This window comes from Toxorhynchites rutilus, chromosome 1 (assembly GCF_029784135.1).
Source record: "Toxorhynchites rutilus septentrionalis strain SRP chromosome 1, ASM2978413v1, whole genome shotgun sequence".
Taxonomy (NCBI): Eukaryota; Metazoa; Arthropoda; class Insecta; order Diptera; family Culicidae; genus Toxorhynchites; species Toxorhynchites rutilus.
In genome coordinates, this window is record NC_073744.1 from 140407122 (window position 1) to 140423046 (window position 15925).

Sequence of the window (15925 nt, forward strand, 5' to 3'; positions counted from 1 at the left end):
CCTTGAACTTCTTCGCTGAGATTTGCATTCTGAGAGTAACGTACATGACATGAGAGCCATTGATTTATTTTCATTGGTTTTGAAGGACCAGGTATTCCGGAAGGATGAATACACCTGCGAAGTATATCGGAGTTTTGTAAAATATTGTTTTTTAAGAACTTCCAAGGTTTTATGTTACGATGTAATATTTTGTGGAATACGGTTGTGCAGAAAATTCGCTCCGCCACTGATGAAAATCAAATTGAAACGTTGATCAAAAATAATTCTCAGTCACGCCACATCAATTATCCGATTCATTACGACTATTTTTGTTCTTGGGAACCTGGTGAAACTTTTTTACATTAAACGCTACAATGTATGGGTTCTACAATACTTGATCCTAAAACATTTCATAGATCCTATCTCAATCAATGGCTAGCTTCATGAACGCAATGAAAATTCGCAGTTTTGAAGCAAATTGTGCCTGACGATAAAAAAGATAATCAACATTTAAAACCCTTGTCATCATTTGTATGGTATCGCACAGTTTTCCCTTTTGTGTGGAGTGACGTAGGAAATCATCAACGGTTCCCTAGACTTCGGACCTGAACGTCGTCTTGTAGAGGGCACCTGGATCGAGTGACCAGGTTCTTCGCGACGTCCGAACAGCTTATAATTATTTTTTGGCTCCATCTCATGCGCTTCCGGGCAAGGAGGTGACAAGCTTTTGTATGGTATTTTTTTGAAATCATCAATCCAGACACCGAGTATTAAAGACGTAAAAATATTAGGCGAATTGAAATGGACCACCATTAGCTATCCCCAAATACGGCCTCCATCCGGAGAAAGTAATTGTTTATGTCTGCCAGTCGATAAATTTCTACAAGTACAGTTAGTAATTTAACAAGAACAGATGGAAAACTCTTACGCCTAATTGGCTACTGTGTAATGTGCTAATTATAGATATGATAAACATGTGACATGTACACGATTAAAATTCGGCTCTGTTACAGCTAAAATGCTAATGAGCCTAAAATAAACAGAAGAGATAAAAAAAAGTTGATGAAACGTAAAACAGTTGATGAAATTTTTGCGTGAAGGATGCCATGACCATATTATGTTGAAAAAATATCATGATTTTGAATGAAGGTTATTGCTTATGGTATTATCTAACAAAACAAGTCACTATGGAAAAGTTTATGTTATAGAATCTTTCTTGGTTTTTTAATGTTCATTTTTTCGTCATACTACGTTCATCTTTCATTTCTGTACTGGGGTGTAAATTCAAAGTCTCGAGAACGAGGAGGTTACGTTCGGAGTACAAAGTTTTGACCGTTAATATCTCTCTACCGGATGAACGAAGTGGTATTAAAATAAGATTATTCGGAAGATAAAAGATCTACGAGAGATTTTTTTTACTTATTGCCCATAAAAACTTGTTTCAATAGCTTAAAACTGCTCCGAAAGCAAACAGTTTAAATCATTGTAAATCGCGATAGCTTCTTGCAATTTCATTTCAGTCTCTATTGGCCTACGATTGATGCATAATACATGATGCGTCGGCTGGCCAACTTCTGTCAGTTTCTCTTTTACTGTCGTGATGAACAGACATGCAAAATCGTTTGCTTGTGAATGCACCCAAGGGGTAGAATATGATTCCGCAAACATTTGTGCAGTTTACTAGTTACTAGTTTTTGATGATTTTTTGTATCACATAAAAGATATTTCGGATACACGGATGATTGAATAAGGTTGTCTTGATGATTTGAGTGTCGAATATCAAAAAGAGATATTTGAACTGAACGCAAAACAATTCCAAGGGAAAACAAAATATCCATTCGTCCATTTATTGGGAATGGATTTAGATGCAACTTCAAACAAATGATTACTGCGCCAATGGTAGTCCTACGTTACCCATGCGGTGGGAAGTGCTCCAGATTTGAATAACGACACCCTCAAACAACTGGGAGGTCAGGGTTTAGCTTTCATGAAGTCTCGTTCGTAGGCTATCGACCGCACCAACCATGACAGGATCAAATGAAGGAGTTTGGTTGAGAAGGCAAAACTCCGTTTTAGAGGAGTTTTATCGGATACCTTCTCAGGTTTCCCAGAAATAACTCTCCGGCGTCACAATTGGGTTTCCATAAAGCGTACATGCGTTAAATAATTTCCAGTCTTATCGGTTTTTGAGTGGTTCCCTCGGTTATTTTTTCAGGTTTCCTAATAATAACTCCCGTCGTGGCGATTGGAGTCTGATGTAGAGTACGCGCGTTGATTATAATATATCGCCGACCGAAATGATTTGAGAAGATTTCCCTCGGTTACCCTTTCAGGTTTCCTACAATTAACTTTCCGCTGACACGATTAGTTTAGTAAATAGAAGAATATGGTCCAATTAATTTAACAGGTTTTCTTCCCAAAACATAATCTCTACCGCGTGTTGTGATGTATAAGGTTTTCGGAATTTCGTTTCATTGAGTGTTCGATAGTTCTCGTTGACGTAATCATATCACTTACCTCAGTGAATCCTGATTCTTACCTCTGCCCACCAACTATCCTCTCCATGACAAACGCTAGAGAACCACGCTATAGAGGCCACACTGTTAGCCTTCAGGCGGCGAATATCTCACTAACATTCCTTCCCTTCCCCTGGTGACTGTAAGGACGTGGCCGGCGTCGTTATTGACCATTTAAAGCTCGAATCGCCGAAAATTGTACAACGAGAATGATTTGCTAGTCCTAAGCGTCATTCTGTGTGTTCTTTGTGCAATTTGGTTGGTTTAGGTCAATCACGGAGAGCAACTACGAATTGTTCAGTTTACCCAAGCTCAAGCTCAACATTTCGATTAGATAGGATTTTTTTCACTAAACTAAACTAAAATTCAACTAAAATTGGTTTTATGGGAATAAAAATTCCATTTTGGGTGGTCTCCAAATGTAATTCAAAGAAGTAGAAAGTAATCGTGAAAATTGCTAGTTGAATCGTATAAACGACTCAATATTATTCCCGGTGTATACATTTTCTAAATTTGGATCGATGTTGTAACACTGAATAAACTGATTGCTCCAATCCATATCTAATCGCATTACTTTCGCCAAACATTTCTCCACCTGAAACGACCGGGGTGGTCTCCGAAAGGGGGAAGTGAAACGGCACTACACCACATCATCATCCGTTCCTCATTGCTTTTGCCCGCACTGCTCTCGAAGATTTTCACGCTTCATCACCCGCCGTAAGCTGCTTACGCCATTCGGAGGGCAGACGTTTTTTTTTTGCTTCACTTTTTTCTTTCTCGCCTTATGCACAGACTCCCATTTTTCCGAGCTTTTATTGCAATCGAAAACCGCCGGCTCTCCATATCGCACCGCTATCAATTACGAATGCATTATCCATTGAGAGTGAGAGAAAGAAAAAAAAACCTGCTACACGATAATGATGCTGTAACGATCAATTGATCCTCACTTTGCTCGGTGCGGATCGATTTTTATCGTTGGGCGGGAAAACGCATCACGACGCCACCACCCATTACTCAAATTTTATGCAGAAAGTGTGTAAATTGGAGCCGGTCTTTTTTCTGTCTCGAACAGTATTTTGTAAGACCGAGAAAAAAAATCAGATTATGAAATTATCATTGTTTCTTGCGTTTATAAAACTTTTGGGAAATTGTTTCCAGGTGTGTTAGTGTGTGTTCGCCATCTGCGAGATTGGGTGGTAATTTTGCCACTTTGCAAGCCGTCATCAGTGCGTTTGCAAATGCGTTGTTTTCGGGCACAATCAGAGTCAATTTACACAATTTTTTACACGCTGTTACATATTATAATCATTATGTTGATTGTTTCGTTTCTATTGTTCCACTTTCAGATCTGCAACTGGCGGCGGAGCTTGGCAAGACCTTGCTGGAGCGCAACAAGGAGCTCGAAACATCACTGAAGCACCATCAGAACATAATCGAGGATCAGGCACAGGAAATAGAGGTTTGTGTGTGCTTAATTTTTTTTTGTAATCACTTTAAAAAAAATGGGAAAAACAGCATTACCTCATACGTTGTTCTGATTTGAAGACATTCACGAATCACTCGTATACCAATCATATACTTGTCAGATTAAGTGAGTTCGAACGAGATTAAATCTTCGAGAAAAAATGATCATGTGATATTTCTTAGTGCATGTACACTAGGATGCCAATGAATATGGTCATCTCTAATTTCAAAAAGTTACCTCATAAAAAATGTTCACCACCTCGAAAAAACACCCTATGCCAAATATTAGCTCAATCGGACTTAAGGAAGAGTGGCGCAGAGATCAAAGTTTGAGTTTTTTGAAAATCGAAAAATCACCCAAGGGGGTAGTAAAGGAAATCGAGGTTTTCGAAAAAATTTGTTTAATGCCAAATGTCTTGAAATTGTATGAAACGTCGAGATCTAGTGTCATATCGAAAAATTTTTTTTGGCAAAAATCGACACTCTGGGACTTTTAGAGTACGAGACCAAACGTATGGTTTTAAGTGCCAATAAAAAAAATATCTCGATTTTTCATTCGGAACTTGCTGAGAAATGTTGATTTCCACGATAATATACCCTTTGCAAAATATTAGCTCATCCGAACCTCATTAATTAGTGTCACAGACGTAAAAAATTGAGTTTTTTTGAAGAACGAAAGATCACCGAAAATCGGGGTTTCCAAAAAAATTTGTTAATGCCAAATGTCTTAATATTACATTACTCGTCGAGATTTACTGTTATCTTGAAAAAAAATTATCAAAAAAAAAATTTTTTCGGCCCTTGGTTGTTTTCCGTCTGAAAAATCGATTTTGATCAAAAAAAATTTTTTTATATAATTGTAAATCTCGGTGTGTCATGCAATTTTTAGACATTTGGCATAAAAAAATTATAATTTTAAAACTACAATTTCCGGAGATTTTTCGGTCAAAAAACTCAAATTTTAACGTCTGTAATACTAAAGGGTGTGTCACATAAAATTGCATCACGGAAAAAACGCTGTAGAAATTCGCCGATCCTTTTGAAAATTTTAGACAGTAAAATAAAAACTATTAAACAACTTTTGGCATTTTCTTTTTACTCATACTTCCAGCCCAAGCCCGTATGCTCGCACCTTCCTCTTTACCCCGTCCATAAGGTTCTGTACAACGTCAGGTTGTAGTTTTTTGTTGAACAGAAATCCATTTTCTCTTGAAGTCCGCCTCCGATTTGACAACTTTTGGATTCTTCCGGAGGGCCTGCTTCATAATCGCCCAATATTTCTCTATTGGGCGAAGCTCCGGCGCGTTGGGCGGGTTCATTTCCTTTGGCACGAAGGTGACCCCGTTGGCTTCGTACCATTCCAACACGTCCTTTGAATAGTGACACGAAGCTAGATCCGGCCAGAAGATGGTCGGGCCCTCGTGCTGCTTCAATAGTGGTAGTAAGCGCTTCTGTAGGCACTCCTTAAGGTAAACCTGCCCGTTTACCGTGCCGGTCATCACGAAGGGGGCGCTCCGCTTTCCGCAAGAGCAGATCGCTTGCCACACCATGTACTTTTTGGCAAACTTGGATAGTTTCTGCTTGGAAATCTCCTCTGGAACGCTGAATTTGTCCTCTGCGGAGAAGAACAACAGGCCCGGCAGCTGACGAAAGTCCGCTTTGACGTAGGTTTCGTCGTCCTTTACCAGGCAATGCGGCTTCGTCAGCATTTCGGTGTACAGCTTCCGGGCTCACGTCTTCCCCACCATGTTTTGCCTTTCGTCGCGGTTAGGAGCCTTCTGAACCTTGTATGTACGTAGGCCCTCCCGCTGCTTGGTCCGCTGGACGAATGAACTTGACAAATTCAGCTTATTGGCGACATCCCGGACCGAACTTCTCGGATCACGTCTAAACTGCTTAACTACGCGCTTGTGATCTTTTTCACTGACGGAGCATCCATTTTTGCCGTTCTTCACCTTCCGGTCGATGGTTAGGTTCTCGAAGTATCGTTTTAGTACTCTGCTGACCGTGGATTGGACGATTCCCAGCATCTTACCAATGTCCCGATGTGACAACTCCGGATTCTCGAAATGAGTGCGCAGGATTAATTCACGACGCTCTTTTTCGTTCGACGACATTTTTCCAAATTTACGAAAAATTGACAGTGAAGCATGGCCAACGGGATCTATACACTCTTATCTGATTATAAGCGAAAGCTGAAGATATAATTCCTAAAAATTAATTTTCTACAGCGTTTTTTCCGTGATGCAATTTGATGTGACACACCCTTTAATAAATAAAGTTCGAATGAGCTAATATTTTGCATAGGGTATATTATCGTGCAAATCAACATTTCGCAACAAGTTCCGAATGAAAAATCGAGATAATTATTGGTATTGGCACATAAAACCATACGTTTCGTCTCGCACTCCAAAAAAAAACTAGAGATGTGTCTAAAACGCGCCTGCCGGGCAATTTGACCCGCCTGGTTTTCTCGTAAACCAGCAAGAATAGAAATTCAATGGATATAGGCAATCGTGCTAGTCAATGATAGAATCCTACCATGTAAGTTTTACATTTGTAACATGCTTTATAAAAATAAGAAAAATATGTTTTTTTGGAAGCAATTTTTGATGTAATTTTTTACATCATTTCTATAAGGTTTTTGTTGCTTGAAACCGTTTCAGAGGCGATAACTGTGTGTCATATTTATTGAGTCGAGTTCCCAGTGAAAATCTCAGAAGAAGAAAATGGTGTGAAAAGATTCATTTCCTTTTCAATGATTCAATGAGCAAACCATCACGATATTTTTTCAAATCATGTTCGATAAATCACACAAACAATTGTCTTCACATACTTCGAAATGACCTCAGTATGTTTCCACAAAATTATGTGCTCAGAGCTCAGAGCTTATGTGCTCAGTGAATGCAGGAAAACAAGAGCGCGGACTGGAGAATTAATGCATGAATACTGAGAGAACACGCTCACCGGAGGAACGGTTTCTTCTCTTCGCTGGTGGGCATGAAGGGAATAGATTGATGGAATCTCTCAGTCATACAAGCCGCTTCTCTGATCTTTTTAGTCTCTGAGAGAAACAACTCATGGGTATATTATACTTCTGCTGGGCCATTTAACACCGTATGATTGGAAATTTAGAATTTGGGCGCCTTACAAAATAAAATTCGTTGCACTCTTTTATTATTCACTAATCTACGTTCTGACGTAGTAATTACCTTGAATTTTAAGAGCACGGTCAAGATAAATCCATTCTCGCTTAGGGGGTGCGTATTACACACTTCTCCTATAAGTCCCAGAGTGTCGATTTTTGATAAAAATTGTTTTTCCGATATGACACTGGATCTCGACGTTTCATGCAATTTCAAGACATTTGGCATCAAAATTTTTTTTCGGAAATCCCGATTTCCTTCACCCTTAGGTGATTTTTCGATTTTCAAAAAACTCAAACTCTGACTGCTTTGCGCCACTCTCCCTTAAGTCCGATTGAGCTAATATTTTGCATAGGGTGTTTTTTCGAGACGGTGAACATTTTTTATGGGGTAACTTTTGAAATTTTAGGGTCGATTATTCTAATACATTCGTTGGCACCCTAATGTACACTGAAACCAAAAAAATGGCCAGAGTTCAGAGAACTAGTGCCATTAGTAATCAAAATCCATAAGTGAATCGTTTTAAAACGAAAATATGTGATTGACCAAAATTTGTGGTAGTTGAATTATTTGTAGATGCAATATTTTCGTTACAAAAATAGCCTTCAAGATATGACTCTTCATGGGTAATTAATCTTCATTTGTGAGATAAAATTAGATATAGCATCGGAGTTCAATAGCGAACAATGAAATTCCAAGCCACTAGCTTACACTTTCATTGGCATCGCAAGAAATCGCGAACATGCCATAACATTTCGTTACGCCCAATTGCAAACCCTCCGCGAAATGTGATTTGAGGTGAATTATGTAGTTTTCGCAGCAAGGCGAATCTTTTCGCGTTTCCGCGTCTCTCGCCTCAATTTGACAATTTTCGCAAGGTTATATCACCGCCGTGCGTAGCCCGTGGCTAATGATGATCGATGAGCCAGCAAAATCCGCGCGGGATAAAACTTACGCAAAATAATGAACAAAAAAAACCGCCTAATCGTACTTTCGAAAAAAAAAACTGCTCATTCATTTATTTGTGTTTACTACTTTTCTTTCCCCCCTCATTACAGTACCTAACGAAGCAGAATGGTGCCCTGCGGGAGGTCAACGACTCGCGCATGAAGATCTACGAGCAGCTCGAAGTCAGCATACAGGACCTTGAACGAGACAAGTACAAGCTAGCGCTAGAGAACCAATCGGAGAAGAAGCACACGAAAACGTAAGTACAAGGTGCTGCTTTAATTATCGCACGCGAATATTAGTGGCCACACAGCTAGAAATAGCGCGACGACGCAACGACGTAAACAAACAACGGGATCGTAGTTATTTTTAAAAGTGCGATTCACGCTGCGATGTTCCGTAGCTGAGTGACCTACTTTAGTGGTTATTTTTTGTGCCGCCGCAAAGGTGCCAGATTTAATTTCGTCTTATCATGAATTACGCGAAGACACAGTTTGTATTTCAGCTCGATACCCTTACTCGAAATCGTTTTTTTTTCCTGTCTTCTGCATTTTCAATGATCTTAATATTCATAAGGAAATATTTATCAGTACTTGGATTATATTTCTATTTGGCAATCTTCCGATTATATTTGAGAACATACATTATAGAAATTCGAGAAAACGCTCTCTTCAGAACAAATGTTTGGTAACGTCGGACTGAGGGGCGCGATTAGGGTGCCAATGAATGTATGGGAAAAAATCGACCCTTAAATTTCAAATAGTGACCCTATATAAAATGTTCACCACCTCGAAAAAACATCCTATGTCAAATATCAGCTCAATCGAACTTAAGGGAGAGTGGCGCAAAGCGATCAAAGTTTGAGTTTTTTGAAAATCGAAAAATCATCCAAGAGGGGAGTAAAGGAAATCGGGGTTTTCGAAATTTTTTGTTGTTGCCAAATGTCTTGAAATTGCATGAAACGTCGAGATCGAAAAATCACCGGAAATCGGGGTTTTCCAAATTTTTTTGACGTAGGACTACGTCTAACCGGAAGATATAGGGGGTGAAATGGAAATCTAGGCACTGAACAAGTAGGAAAAAATGCAAGATTTGGAACGCTTATAACTCGAGCATTTCTCAATAGATCGCAAAGGTTTTTGCATCAATTGATAGAAAATATATCTACGCATCTATCATAACGAATAACATTTCATTTTTCTTGAGATAAATAATTGAATAATTGTGAAATATCAAGCATTGTCCAATTGTACTATGTGCCCATTTCTGATTGGTCCATTTTGTGCTCCTCAAATCGTACCGACCAATACGGGCAACCAGAGCAGCAGCGAAATAGAATGAAGCACGATTGGAAAGGAAAAAGAAAAAAAATTAACGAAACATTGGTCGCAGTCTCACACATGCGTAATTCACGAGCCAGCCAGTCAGCTTAAAAATCCCCGCTCCGCTGCCGTAACGATCATTCTTTGTGTGGACACCGACTGGACAACATCGTTGCTGGACGAGCTGGACGGCGAGGGATCGAGTGCCTTTCTCAAGGCAAGAGGGTGGAGGTGGTAGCGCTGGAGTAGAGTAATAGAGTATAGTTTAAAAAAAGTTTAAAGTCTCTATAATACAATACCTTTCTTCCTTCCGTAACGATCATTCTCATTCAAACCGTACACCACATCAGTTCGCATCACAACACATCAACGAACCAACCCAAGCAGCCATGTCTGGACATGGTAAAGGAGGAAAAGTGAAGGGAAAGGCAGAATCCCGCTCGAACCGTGTTGGTCTCGAGTTCCCCGCAAGGGTAGCTAGGCCGAGCGCGTTAGTACCAGTGCACCAGTCCACCTAGCCGGCGTTATATAGTTTCGGCCGCCGAAGTGATCGAGTTAGCTGGCAAAGCTGCTCGCGACGATAAGAAAACCCGCATTCGGAACAGAACACATTCGGTTCGGTGGACATCAAGACAACAGGCAGTTGCAGCGAGCGGCGAGTGGCAAACGCAATCGCAAAACGGCAGCTGGTAGCAGAAGAAAAGAGTTTGTTCTTTATACAAACTGCTTTGGTGGCAAATCCAGAACAAGGCGGCATCGAGGGCGTTCGAAATGTTTTTTTTTTCAAAACCGCGAGTACAAAGTTTTCTAAATTGGAACCATTCCATAAAACACGGCGCTTATCAGGGCCATTAAACCTTTCAAAAAAGAGTTTACGAAATACAGTTCAATGCTTTCTAAAATAATATCCAAAATAATAATAAAACACAAATTGATTTTTTCATAATTTGTTTGCCAGGATCTGATGAGTATGTGAATTTGTCAGTTGTTCTGAGCTTATTGATAGTCGGGGACTTTCCTGATTATTCAATTTTCACCAATTCTCAAATTGTTTCCAGATTGAAAGTACAGTAATTTACAATTAGTTCGACAGTTAGCTAATTGGACGGACATGTAATGCGACATATTTAGTTGGACATTTTTGTAAACATAGAGATCCAAATTATGACCCCACATTGAAAGTCGACACTGTACCACTGTCATCGCAAATGTTCAATTACAGGTTAAAATCGCCTCCAATGCGACACTGAGTGGTGCTTCGGCAGGTCGTGGGGTCTTTTAAATTGATCATTCAGTTTTCACAAACCCATGTATGGTGTCCGAATTAAAAGTGGCTTCAAATTACAACACATTGTATGCAGGATGGCATTAACGAATTTTCTCGGTAGCAAGAACTGCTTTCTTTGGTTGATAACTGATGTTGAAAATTGACTGACGTCACATCTGCATTGCATAGAGAAATAACTAAGGAGCAACACGATGAGCTATGTATTTCCTGCTGCTCTGTTCTTATTTTAAAGGACTTTAATCCGAAGGTCATTCGTCCCTGTATTTACTGTTGGTTTTTCAGAACGCTTATAGCTCGTTTATTTCTCGACAGATCGTAGAATTCGTCTCCAAAACCTCAGTTCTTTTTCATTTTTATTTACTTTGTTTGCGGAGACTACAAATCTTACAATTCATTCGTCTCCGAAACCACAGCTTAAGGTACGGTAATGTGCTCAATAGTGAAATATATGATAGTGAACGAGCTGATGACTACCTATGCATTCCCTATCAGAGTCATCATTTTGATTGTACGATATGTGTATACGCCGAAAGATGCCCGACGTTGCACATTTAATAAGTACAAAGCCTTCAAGAATCAAGTTTAAAAAAAAAAAACGCAAAAACACAACACCAAAGGTTCTTTTCAGAACCCCCAACATGTTCATAAAGAGTAAACAGTAAACTAATCCATTTTTCAGGTAGATAGGTAGGTATTCACGTAGGAGAAGAAAATAAAACAATATATTTAAAATATATATTTAGCAAAAGTTGTCCCCTTTGTATAGTCCCACGTCACTCCGGTTATGTCACCGACATTACCCATCCGTCTTTTTATGCCAAATGTCTTAAAATTACATGACACATCGAGATTTACAATTATCTAAAAAAAAATTGATGGGTCTGGGCCTAGGGGCACGGACGGGACTTCGACATAGGACTGTGATTGTATGGAGTAATTGCATTTGAATTGAGTTTTTTTTATTGTTTAAAATCTGATTTTTTTTCACTTTTGATACATCAAGCGGAAACCCTGAAAAAACCCGTTTCCTGTTAGTAGCGTTTCCCTTAAACGAACTGAACTGATCTCATTGGGTGGTAACTTCTACTTATGTATAGGAAAGGGAAAGGAGAATATATAGAAGACATACATATTTTCAGATCGTGACTCCTCAAGCTATCAGAATCTGATATGCGTGAGTATACCCTTTCGAACCTCTAAATCAGCAGCTAGTTAAATTCTTTTATTGCATATTTTACATTACCAAACAAAATGCTCGATATCATGATATCCTGGACCAACATTACATAAATTGTTAGTAGCAAGACCTACACGATGAAACGTGAATTGAGCACGAATTGATTGAACAACATACAATACAACAACTGATATATGCCTATTTTCGGCAAATGGAGAATAATTCATAATACGCATCGAATCATGTTTTGAACTAACGCCCGAATATAGGCAAAACGATTGCTCGTTGCGTCAGGGAGGAAAGTGCAATCGAAAAAACATACCCATTTTAATCGTCAAATTGTTTAACTTTTTAAATATATTTTCCGTTCGTGTTTCAAGCAAAATAATGCTGGATAAATTTCCTGTCTAATGGTATGCAACACAACATATGTCGCATTAACGATTTTGAGTAATATGCGTTTGAAAACTCTTAATGAATGAATGAATCTTAATGAATGAAATTATTTTACAAATTTTTTTTCGAGATAACAGTAAATCTCGAGGATTAATGCAATTTTGAGACATTTGGCACTAACAAATTTTTTTTTGAAAACCTCGATTTTCGGTTATCTTTCGTTTAAAAAAAACTCAAATGTTTACGTTTGTGAAACTAATAAATGAAGTTCGAATGAGCTAATATTTTGCAAAGTGTATATTATCGTGCAAATCAACATTTCGCAGCAAGTTCCGAATGAAAAATCGAGATAACTTTACATAACATACGTTTCGTTTCGTATTCCAAAAGTCTCAGAGTGTCGATTTTTGACAAAAAAAAATTCGAGATGACACTAGATCTCGACGTTTCATAGAATTTTAAGACATTTGGCATCAATTTTTTTTTCGAAAACCCCTATTTCCTTTACTTCCCTTTTGGATGATTTTTCGATTTTCAAAAAACTCAAACTTTGACCGCTTTGCGCCACTCTCCCTTGAATCCGATTGAGCTAATATTTGGCATAGGGTGTTTTTTCGAGATTTTGAACATTTTTTATGAGGTAACTATTTGTATTAAGAGATGACCATTTTCATTGGCACCCTAGGGGTCATGTTTGGTGGAGAATGCGTTCCTTGTGACTCAGTAGCAAGAGGGAGGAGGACGTTTATGGAAGTAGTTCTGCTCGAAGCGAAGCGACTGAGAGGAGAATTGATTTTCATGTTTCGTTTTCGGAAATGTTGGACCCTGATGGCAACACATGTCTTTCAAATAAACTGTCGATTCAACGCGACTCACAGCGCGCCATTTTGACGAAGGACTACGTCTTTCATTTCTATACTGGGGTGTAAGTTCAAAGTTTCGAAAACGAAAGCGTTACGCCGGAGAACGAGATTTTGAGCGTTAATAGCTCCAAAACAACTGAACGAAATGGTATGATATACACTTCATTCGGAAGATAAAATGTCTACGCGTTCTATGCTTGTTACTTTTTGATTCAAAAACTTGTTTCAATAGCCTTAAAATTGCTTTCAAAGCAGGCTATTGAAATCACACCAATCGGTATAAAAGCGAGTGGCGCTCGGAAATCCACTCAGTTATGATTGCGCAATGATTGGAGTTTCATCGATGGAATGAATGGATGTTTCCCTAACACAGACTGGAAAACCATAGAGCCAGGGGAAACTAGCATTACAAATTAAATGCAAGCAGCGGGAACTTTTGTACTCGTTCGCGTTTTTTCAAATCGGAATGTTTCCCTAACACAGACTTCAAAACCATGAAGCCTGGGGAAACTGGCATTGCAAATTAGATGCAATTAACGAGTACTTTTGTACTTGCGCTTTTGCAAATTGGAATGTTTCCCTAACACAGACTTCAAAACCATGGAGCCTGGGAAAACTGGCATTGCAAAATTGATACAAGTTGTGGGTACTTTTTACTCGTTGCGTTTCTGCAAACCGGAATATATTCCTAATACGGATTTCAAAACCATGGAGCGTGTGGAATTGGCATTGCAAACGAGATGCAAGCTGCGAGTACTTTTATACTCGCTTGTATTTTTGGAAACCGGAATGTGTTTTCCCAACGCAGATTCCAAAACCAATAAGTTGGGAAAATCGGCATTGCAGATCTTGGCAGTACTTTTCGCAGTACAAAATCGGGTACAACTTCTACGCATACCGTGTGATGATTAGGCAAAATGTTGATACCTATTTGCTGCGATAACCACTACCATAATACATGAATTGACCTAAACAGGGATTTGTTTGCAATTGAATTCGTAAATTGTTTCATTCATTCACTACAAGGCACAGTTTTACCGCCTACAACAATTTTGAGTTGCATTGAAATTGTGTACCTCCTTACAGTTTAGCACGCCTGTAGGAAGCTCTACATTTTCAAATCTTCAATGAAAATATTTTATTGGTATTCTATGACTAAAAAAAACTCGATCAAAGAATTATATAATCTTTTTCTATATATATCAAAATCATGGTGTTTGTTACCGAACTCCTCTAAAACGGCTTCACCGATTTTGATAAATTATGGTTAAAAAAATTTGGTAAGCATGAGAATAGGTTATAAACTATATACGATACCGATTACTAAATATTTAATACCGATTAGAGTGCAGAAAAAAAATCTGAATATTTTTTCTTAAATTTTGTTTCAAACAATACATATAACCACAAATTTGAACCCCCATACCCTATTTTTAATCGCGATTTTAGCAGTTTTGTAAAAACAATATTCAAATAATTTTACCGTCGGTCGTTTTTCAACAGAACGAATTTATTTATGTTGTTAAATGACAGATGGCGCTAGATCGAACTTTCATCCACACATTCGCAAGTAACCTCAGCCAGGTTTATTGCGTGCGAGTTGAAAGTATTTTTGGATGAACACAACGAATTATTGAAATACTTAAAATCACACTTGCTCGGTTTACGAAACGATAATCACGTTATTATCATTCATTCTGATAAAACATCTGCTGGAGATCACGTGTCTAGATTCATTGCGCATACGTTACTAAAATTATTGAAGGTGTCTGCACAATGACGCGAGAAATCGTGATTCGAAGAAAAAACAATAATCTGGAATTCATCGTTAACGCACATCGTTTATACGACTCTCTCCATGTTCTTCTTCAATAGCACTAACGTTTCCAACGTATTACTTGCATCATTTTTAGTAGTACTTAGTTGAGATTTCTATACCAAACAACACGCCTTGAATGTATTCTGAGTGGCAAGCTCTAGAATGTGTGTGACCACAATGCAAGTCAGAAGAAATATCTTTGATGAAAAATGTCCGACCGTTCTGAAAGAACAAGATGAATATTGCGCAAACATTAGACAACGAGCTCCTGCCACAGATACTCTATTCATTTTGAGTATCATTACTCATTTTGAAATAATGTTTATGAATAGCTATATCAGACGAAAAAAATAAAGGACTGCGTTCGATGTATCGTATGATGTCATTATTCGATGTCGTGAGCTGTACCAACAATTCATGGTCGACATATGCGCGAAGCTAGAGACCGAACGACTGCGATTCCTACGACCCAATCAACAAAAGCGGCTCGAGGAAGAATACATCGAACACTATCATGAGCAACGCCGTAACAGCGTCAGAGTCAAAATTATCCGAACGGGTTGAAGTTTTCGCATTCTGAAATCCGTTCGACTCAAGTCCAATCGAGTTGTGCCAATGTGTAAACCTTGCGACGCAATTCGACATAGACAACACTGAGCTCCGTGTTCCATTTCTGTGAAAGAGAAATGCAAAATGCATATTCGGGAGGAATAAACACGCTTTTAAACCATTTTTTTTTAATGAAAGTTAATTGTACACATCAAAAATAAGTTAAGTTTGGGTTAGAACTATATCTTCTATGTATTTAAACGATATCGAGTGATCGTGAAATTCGATCGAGTTTCAAACCAATCCGATTCCGGAAAATGAATAACTGTTCGATACTGTTACCACAATAACGGTGTATGGTCCATGCAGTGATTCGAAACCTTTATCGCCTTGCATCCAAATACTTGTTCCAAATAAGAACGATACATCAGCTTCATTGTTGTCTGGCGTATTGTTGG

General features: G+C 38.6%; 1 protein-coding gene across 5 annotated transcripts in view; it reads left to right on the forward strand.

The window, feature by feature from the left end:
- Positions 1-15925, forward strand: part of LOC129763403 (keratin, type II cytoskeletal 2 epidermal) — a 351176-nt gene that overhangs the window by 317593 nt on the left and 17658 nt on the right. For all 5 annotated transcript variants that reach the window (XM_055762437.1, XM_055762438.1, XM_055762439.1 and 2 more), the window contains 2 exons: positions 3842-3954; positions 8164-8312. In XM_055762437.1, coding sequence (XP_055618412.1) covers positions 3842-3954; positions 8164-8312 — 262 coding nt within the window. The remainder of the gene's footprint in view (positions 1-3841; positions 3955-8163; positions 8313-15925) is intronic.